This window comes from Triticum dicoccoides, chromosome 1A (assembly GCF_002162155.2).
Source record: "Triticum dicoccoides isolate Atlit2015 ecotype Zavitan chromosome 1A, WEW_v2.0, whole genome shotgun sequence".
Taxonomy (NCBI): Eukaryota; Viridiplantae; Streptophyta; class Magnoliopsida; order Poales; family Poaceae; genus Triticum; species Triticum dicoccoides.
Window position 1 is genome coordinate 9,912,455 of NC_041380.1, and position 8,686 is coordinate 9,921,140.

Here is an 8,686-nt window from a genome sequence, read left to right on the forward strand (position 1 = left end):
TGCATCATGCCTAGCATTCCTTTCTCCTGATTTCAGGAAAATAATAATTTGATAAAAAGGATAAATTTTATTCACTCGAAATGAAGCATAAAGCGAATACAAACACGGCGGATTTTCATTAGATTTCGAACAAAACAAACCCGACCCAACCCTAAACATATCCTACGACAACGGCCCCCGCCATCCAAGCCCGTGTCATCATCCAGCCGTCACGTCCATGAGGACAAACGAGGTTCTTCATCAGCAATGCTTTTAGAAAGGGAATGATGCTCAAGTGTTGTCATGACTCATGACCAGATCCAACCACCAATTGTAGGATTCTAGATTTTCACCGTGAGTAGGCTCAAGGCGGACAGCGACAGGCACACGCGGCAGGACTCCGGTGGCGGGGACTCGTCGAAGCAGAGGCCTCCGATTCTAGGTTTTCACCGTGAAGAACAAGTCCAAGCATATCCAAGCAATGTCTTCACGAGCTAACGACGCAAAAATATCATCATTGCCAGGTATAACTAACTTGACTCTGACCTAGAGTTTTCACCCCGGAGCACGAGAGCAGGTACTCGTCAAGCACCATCAAATCAATGTCAATCATGTGTTGTAGCTACCACTTTTTCACAATACTAGCAGCTACATGTGTCGCCATGACCGTAGCCAACACTTTTGTGGTGAACGTGTGGTGTTCGGTCATGAGTTCGGGTCGCATCGAGTGCACCGTGGCGCCATCCGCCTGGCCGGTCGTGCCCGCCATGGCCAGCATCCACCCACGCGCCATGGCCAGCAGGCGGACGACCTCCTCCACGTTGCTGTCCTGTCCTGAAAAGGAATCGCCGGCATACTCCGCCCTGCTCGTCTTCAATATCTCCGTTCCTTCCTTGTGTTGCATTGGCAAGGCTATGGCTAGAGATGGTGTCATAACATATATGTGCTTGACAAGAATGGCCTGCGAGAAGCTAGAGGGAGTTGAATGCTGGAGTGGGTTGTTTAGTCCGATGTACGGAGGAACCTTTCCCAGTCGGGGATGGAATTGAATTGAACGCACGTTGAAGCACTCAAAATGCCACCCAACCTTGCCGGCCGTATATGTTGACCAGCTCCTCTAGTCGGTTGTTCGATTGGACTGATGCCGCGACGAATTCGGCCCAGCCAAAGCAGCTAGCCGCTGCTGCTTGGGCACCCACTCCCTGTTTTTGTGCGGGCACCCGCCCACCCACTCTTGGCCTAAGAAACGCACGTTGAAGCTGGGTGTGGGAGAAAATTGTGAAGTAAGTTTGGAAGAAAGGTATGACACCGGCACATGGCCGCCTAGGTCGTGGTGCAAATGATCCCCGTGCCAGAGGCTTATGCTTGGGAGAACTACGAGGAAATGGTCGATGAATCTTGCATCGAGATCCTTGCTACATATTAATTGGAGAAGCCAGGTCGTATCCTCTGTGACATACTCCCTCCTTTCCGGTTTATAAGGCTCAATTTAAAAATCTCATCAACCAAGGTAGATGATGAATAGTGGAATATTTTTTGTAGTTTGCAAAAGTACCGAATTAATGATTTTGTTTTCCTCAAAAAAATTATGTTTACGAATGCATTAACTACAATGCATGCATGCATAAAGTGCATGCATTGGTCAGTTTTCTCTTAATACTTGCATGCAATGATTTAATGCATCTTGAGGTCTGAACATGTGATGGGGAACAACCAAATTGAGCCTTATAAAATGGAAAAACTAAAATTTTGAGATAAGCCCTATAAACCGGAAAGGAGGGAGTAGACCTTAATCTCCTGCCGGTTGGACGCGATGGCCATAAGTCTGGAGCCCATAGCCACAACATAGCCACTGCCAGACCAAAGATCTATGATACCTTCACCGGGAGCCATCCGTTGCTAGAAGTTAGCACCCTGTTTACACAGAAGTAGGACAATCTAGAAGCCGACAACCATGGGCTTGGTGAGTTTGATCTGAACCACGAAACAGGAGCAACAGACGATGAAGAAGGCACTGAGGCAGACAACGATGCATGTTTGTCAAAGAGGCCTCGGTTGGAGAGGCGGACAACAGGCATGGGCATCAAGGAAAACGAGGTGGCTGAAGAGGTGGAAGAAGAGGAGAGGCAGCGTTGGAAGCAATGGCCCCGGAGCTCCCACTCATAGAAATATTCATGGAGTTACGTGCGCAGAAGATCGTAGTCGTACCGGTGAGCTTAACGATGCAAGTTATGCTACTTCCAAAGATGGTTAGGAGGCTGAGGTGGAATACCTTATGAGGCACGCAGAGGACTCCAAGGACGAAGTCCCATCCGATGAATTCGAGTTTAGCCAGCATCTCCAGCCCAATGTAGTCAAGTGATTTATGACGATTGTTTTAAGACCCCTCCAGTGAAGCATACGAAGGACAAGTCGAAAGTTGCGTCGACGTACAACAAAAGTCGAATGCGTGCTTGGCCAAAGAAGACGAAGAACGGTGTTAGAGCATCTCCAACGCTGACCCGCAAATGGACACGACAAATGTCTGTTTTATGTTCGGATGTGGTCCGATCCGTAGACATGATACGGAAGAGAATTATCCAACGCTTTTCATAGATTAATCCTTATTTGTCCATTTGAGGAAGAGAGAGAGAGAGAGGAGCGGAGACCATGCATGTGCTGAGAGAGAAAAGAGAGAAGAACCACATGGTGGTTTTTTGTTGGTCAAGTAGTTGTCAAGACACACTGGTATAGTTTCCCCACATTTGTCTAGAATTTTCCAGAAAACGAACGTTGAGACCAGTTCGTGGATCGATGATGTCCTCACTGAATGACAAAAGTTAACATAAACACGGTCTGAACACCATAATCCATACATTACCGGAGTTTTGAGAGTCTTTTTCGGAGATACCCTTTGAAGTTAGAACATCTTCTATTCTCAGCATGTCATACCACCTAGCGGGCTCACCTACTCCCCTTGCGAAGCAGTACTTACATAGCATGGTGGCATGGGCGTGTTGGAACGATCAGCCGGAAAAAAAAACCGATGACTGACATTGACTGATGGCTGTCCTTAATGTTTTCATGGTTTGCATACAAGGTTCATTTGTGTGTGACAAGCGAGGTAACATTTTTTTAACACAGTACGGACCCAAATGCTCATATATACGCGCATACACTCACCTTATGAACGCAACGCACACACGCATATTTTATCTTTGTAACCACCTTTGAGAGACTGATCCGGCATGTAATCTTGAGATTTTACGAAGTCACCGTACGCGCCTCGTAATTGACGGAAACGTCTCCTCTCACTGGACCCGTATCGTCAAAAATTCTGAAATAAATTTAGGATAAATGCGAGCATCAGAATTTGAACCCTGATGACTTGGAGATACCAGGGTCCTCCTAACCATCCAACCACGAGTTGGTTCGCGCATGGCAACTTTCTCGCATTACAAATGATAAGCAGGAAATTTCTTGCGATACAAATTGTAAGTAATAAATAAAAAAGGCAGCTCGTTCTCCATTACAACTTCTCTTCATCTTACAAACAAACCATGCTTACAAAAGATACCAATACATTTGTTACTACTCCCTTCATCCCATAATACAAGATTGTTTCGTACGCTAAACTAGCTTACAAAACGATTTTATATTATTATACGGAGAGAATACTAAATGCCGACATGGACCCTCCAGCCCCTCAAATACGTTGGTTTCTGTTGGGTTGTGTTTTCACAGTTTTGATTGGATCATAAGATAAATAAATTGATCTTTCCGTGATGTTTGAATGGATGGAAAAAAACCTTGTAAAACATATATAGCGCAAATGATCGTACAAAGCAAATAATCAACACAGAAACAATTTAGGCCCGATGAGCAGAAGGGTTTCCATGAAATGAACAGAGCTCTCCACCAGCTCCAATGCAGCTCACATTTATTTGTTCTATTTTTTAAACCACAAGAAGAGCTTTTATTGCAGTCTTCCCTTGCTGGTGCAGTAACATGGAGCCTTCATATATGTCCTACCTCGCTGTTCAGTTGTCGAGCAGCTTGAGCCTTGTTGACCTTTCGCTTGACCAGTGCAAAAGCTGCAACGCTGATCATGGCCACGATTGCGACGGCACCAACTATCACGACGACAATGTTATCTTTTACCTTCTTCCCTGCAAACAAACATATACTTGTAAATTACACATGCCTTGCACATGAGTCCGGATAACTAAAGTACAAAAAACTAACAAAAGATCGTATGATTACATGTAAACATATAAATTCATGCCACATATCATAGGAATTACTTATCGCAGCAATGGATTATATCGAGAAAATGAGATAAAGAGATAATATCTTCAATTTATTGGTTGAATAATTTATATGTTTTAACTAATATAATTTGCATACTAGTATAACTATTGTAGGTATTATATATTCTCAACGGTTTGATTTGAAGGCGCTATTTTATCGTCCCGTTGCAATGGTGAGGGCCTTTTGCTACTGCCATTAGTAGTACTCCCTCCATCCGGAAATATTTGTTGGAAAAATGGATGTATCTAGACATAGTTTAGTTCTACATACATTCATTATAATCCATTGCTGCGATAAGTAATTCCGGAAGGAGGGAGTATTAATTAGTAGAGGACGGTGAAAGAAAATTAACTGGGGCTGGCGAGCTCACGTACGGATCCTTGCTCCTCTTCCCATGGGTGGCGCCGGAGGGGATCTCTCGAAGCGCATGGTGCAGTTGTAGCGGTGCAGCGACGACGCGCCGACCGGAATGCCTCGGGACCATTGGAGGCTGTCCGGCAAGGTCCGCGCCGACTTGTCCAGGCAGAGGGCGCAGTCCGCCGGAGCGACGTCTCTCGGGCACTGGGCCAGCGCGTGCACCGTGTCGCCGCCGCCGTTGGCCTGGCAGGTCGTGTAGGCCGTGGCCAGCATCCGCCCGGAGCTGTCGTTGGCGGCGCGTGGCACCAGGGACCGCGCCAGGGGGACGACCTCCTCCGCGTCGCAGGAGACGTCGTTGGACGAAGGGGACGCTCCGTAGAAGACGTCGTTGGCCTCTGCGGCTCTGGCGTTGCCGTCGGTGTAGGCCAGGAAGCACCCGTCGGTCCACACGGCGGCGCTCCGGTTGCCGTCGCAGGCGTCGAGGACTATCCCGGCGGACTGGGACAGGCAGTCGCGGCAGGACTCCGGCGGCGGCGACTCGCCGAAGCAGAGGCCCCGGGCCGTGGCGAACGCCTGGCCACGGCCGGACCGGAGGGAGGCGAAGCCCGTCGGCGCGGCCGCCGACGGGAGGGCCGCCATGAGCGACCTCAGGTTGTCATCGAACGCGGTGCCTCTGGTGGTGGACGGCCCTGTGTTCACGGGGCAGTCGTACTCAAAGTATCCCCCGGTGATGTCCTTGGAGGCGGCGGCCGCACAGAACGCCATCACGGCGACGACGAGGAGGAGGCATTGACGATCCGGTAGCGCCATGGCGTTGACAATGGCGTGTCAGAATCGAACGCACGTTCAAGCACTCAAAATCTCACGCAACCTGGCCGTATATGTTGACTAGCTCCTCCAATCTAGCACTCAAAGTCTCACGCAAACGCTGTAGCTCATAATTAGTGAGAGACATGTACGACTGTGGGCTGTGGCTGGCATTTTTCTTCTTCTATGATTCAGTAATGAATTTCAAAATTAGTGAGAGACATGTCTTAGCATGCTACATGTAGACCAGACATATAATCTTTCATGCATGAACCCAACTGAAAATGGTGCGTCCTTATCCTCACGTTGGTCTTGGTCTTCTGGTCGAACCACACAAACGACTATTGACCTTGTCATCATCACCTCATTTGTTCAAGTTCGTGTCATCATCGTCCATAGTTCCATACCCACTTTAGCTAGCTGTAGAGTCCCCCGCGGCTTCCTAACTTCATTCCGCGGGCAAGGACACTTTGAGACGCGGTGTCAATACTCTTGAGTAACTGATATCGCAAATAACTTTACATATGTCAAAATTGCTGTACTCCTATCTGTGCTTAACGTGGGTTAATTTTTTTTACTTGTGGTTAGAGAGTCAATTGTTTATCTGAAGTTGCTTTGTGTTACGTATGTACTCTTGCTTCAGTTGCCTTGCTTTCACCTAATGACATAGCCTTGGCAACAAGTTGATGGCCTGAGTGGCATTGCTATGCTTACATGGTGATTCTTGACAGTGGATGACTTTTGTGTGGCCGGAATGTCGAGATGGTTAACTCCTACCAAAGTCCCCCCGAGGAATATGTGGCTTGGTGTTCTATGTGATGCTTGAACTCTAGACCTATCATGTTGTGTTAATTAAAAAAATACTAGGTACATGCCCTGAGCTTTGATAATCCATTTCATCTTTTTGCTAGCATTGTCGGCACTCATAATTTTCTGCCTCACATTGATACTTAGTGCATACTTCGCTGATACATTGAAATATGTAGAATTCTTTCTTTCGATCTCCTACACATAATCCTAAATATCTTCCTCAAAAAAGTTCATCATACATGCCTATTATGACATTTTAAAAGCTATTCCAACTATATTGCCATATGTGTATCGCCGATGGGCATAATATAGAGATCATTTAGTATGATATTTAATAAGAGTGTTTCCGCCCTGCCTACGTAATCCATTGTTTGGTAAGACATTATAAAGGGGATCTAATTCTTTCGAAACATCAATGGGTTCATAACTCAACTGAAAATATTGCAACATTTTTTCCTGCTATTTTTTCTCATACTCTTCGCCACACTGCCATCATTGCCAAGATTCTAAGCACCCCTCCACCGAACCTAGACCTTGATCCTCATCTTACTCACGTTGACGTACATAAATCATGCAATTTCTTGCTATGCTTGCTTATGTCTCTTTGAATCCGCAGTTATTGAACAAGCCAATGGAACGTCTCAACGGAAAACCTGACTTGCAAATCAGCGCACAAGGTAATCAGACATGGACAAGGTAATCAGACATGGACAACCGATCAGATCATTCGTGACTGCCATTTCAATGAACTACACCTCAAGAGTATCTCATTTTGGAAAAAGACCCCCCGGCCCCCGCGTCGCTCCCGCAGGGGCGACTCGGGCGGCGCCAACCCTAGCCGCCGCCGGGCCCCCTCCCCTTCCCCTCTACCTCGTCGCCACCGGAGGGGGTCACCGGCAAGCCGCGTGGCCGCCGAGGAAGGTGGCGGCGAGGATCTGCCTGCTCCGTCGTGCGCGGGGGGCTCTGGAGCCGAGGCGGCGGCCTCGGGTGGTGGCGCGACGCCGTTCTCAGCCAGCAGCGGCCGGGGGTGCTGGCCGGCTGCCTTGGCCGCTCGGGCGGCAAGGTGGCGGCGGGTGGAGGCTGCCGGACGCCGGGCTGCGGGGGCCCCCGTCCGGATCTGACGCCTTCGCCTCCAACGCTCAGATCCCCTTTCAGATCCGGTCTTCGGTCGTCCCTGGCTGATGGCGCCGTGTTTGAAGCTGGGGCTGGGGGCGGTGTAGTGCCCGAAGAAATCCAGGCCGACTCAGCCGGCCACGACGGCGGCGACGCCCGCGGGCATCGTCCCCCTCATGTAGGCGCCGTTTTGGTACTTCCCTCCCCCTTTTGCCTTTCTCCCCTGCTCGTTTCCGGGCAAAAGCCAAAATCCATCTGGATTGGGCGGCAGCGACGCCCGTGGCGCCGTCTCCTTCATGAAGGTGCCGCCTTTGGTGAGTTTTGGGGTGATGGCGAGTCTGCTCCGTTGGTAGGCGTTCGGCGGCTACGTGGTTGGAGGCTGCGTTTAGGCTTCCTCCATTGCAGCTTTGTCATCCCAGTCTCGCGTCGTGCATTTGCTTCTCCTCGTGTGCAGTTCCTCTCAGTGCCAAGGTTCTCCTTGTTGAGCCCGGCGCTGCATGTTGGCGGTGCTCTGGTTTGGTCTTCCCGGTGGCTTCGGTGGCGGTTAATCATCCTAGCTCTAGGGAGAGCGTTTGCATCTTCCGACGGATCGGCGCCTTGAGCCAGGCGAGGGGGCAGGGAGCCCATTTCGGAGATGGAGAAGGGTGTATCCGTTTTGGCCGCAGCCCATGGAGCTAACAACGCATTTCTTCCAATCTGCAAGTTGTGTCTCCTCAAAGCCTCCCTGGTGTCACTAAGCGATGGATTGCGATCGATGGAGGGCTTCACTCTCTTCAAGCTGCTCCTGGGCTTTAGTTTTTCTTCATCTTTGCTTGTAGGTTGCGTGCAGCTAGCTAGCTGTTGCAGAGCACCATGTATCTCTTAGCTGTTTTTTTTCTGCTCCTGTAAGTGGGTTGATGCTGTAATCCTGGCCGATTGATGGCTTTGTTAATTCAAAGCCTGGCTCGTCGTGAGCCTTCGTTCTAAAAAAAATGAACTACACCTCTAACAAATGTAGATTTTTTCTCTGGCTTGCCAACAAAGACCACCAATGACCGACAATTTAGAAGGGGTATTGGTTCCTTAGATAGTTGCCCCTTCTGCCCAATGACCGAATCAACAAATCACCTCCTCCTTCAATGCCAACATCTTTGACTAATATGGCAGGAAGTAAACACTATTGCTACTGCGAACCGTATAGAACTTTGTCAACAGAGATCATCTATTCACCGAGGTGGCGGCTGCTCTGTATCTTAAAACGTGATGATTTTTCTCTCTATTTGTTTCCATAAATAGGTATTTATGGAGTTGGAATTAGGGTTGCCGGAGGCTTTAGGAGCCCACAAGCCTG

At 48.8% G+C, this 8,686-nt stretch overlaps 1 protein-coding gene across 1 annotated transcript; it reads right to left on the reverse strand.

The window, feature by feature from the left end:
* Positions 1 to 3,505: 3,505 nt before the first annotated feature.
* On the reverse strand, positions 3,506 to 5,478 carry LOC119286329 (putative cysteine-rich receptor-like protein kinase 9). The gene is made up of 2 exons (XM_037565995.1): positions 4,644 to 5,478; positions 3,506 to 4,127 (listed from the first exon to the last, which is right to left on the reverse strand). Exons 1-2 carry the CDS (start codon positions 5,434 to 5,436, stop codon positions 3,976 to 3,978), a joined length of 945 nt encoding a protein of 314 aa, XP_037421892.1. The 5' UTR covers positions 5,437 to 5,478; the 3' UTR covers positions 3,506 to 3,975.
* Between the last annotated feature and the right edge of the window lie 3,208 nt (positions 5,479 to 8,686).

Bases quoted from the DNA above. Each gene is read 5' to 3' on its own strand.
- LOC119286329 (XM_037565995.1), bottom strand. From the start codon at position 5,436: ATGGCGCTACCGGATCGTCAATGCCTCCTCCTCGTCGTCGCCGTGATG. The intron at 4,128-4,643 runs GTACGTGAGCTC...GTTTGTTTGCAG, and splicing joins GGGAAGAGGAGCAAGGATCC to GGAAGAAGGTAAAAGATAAC.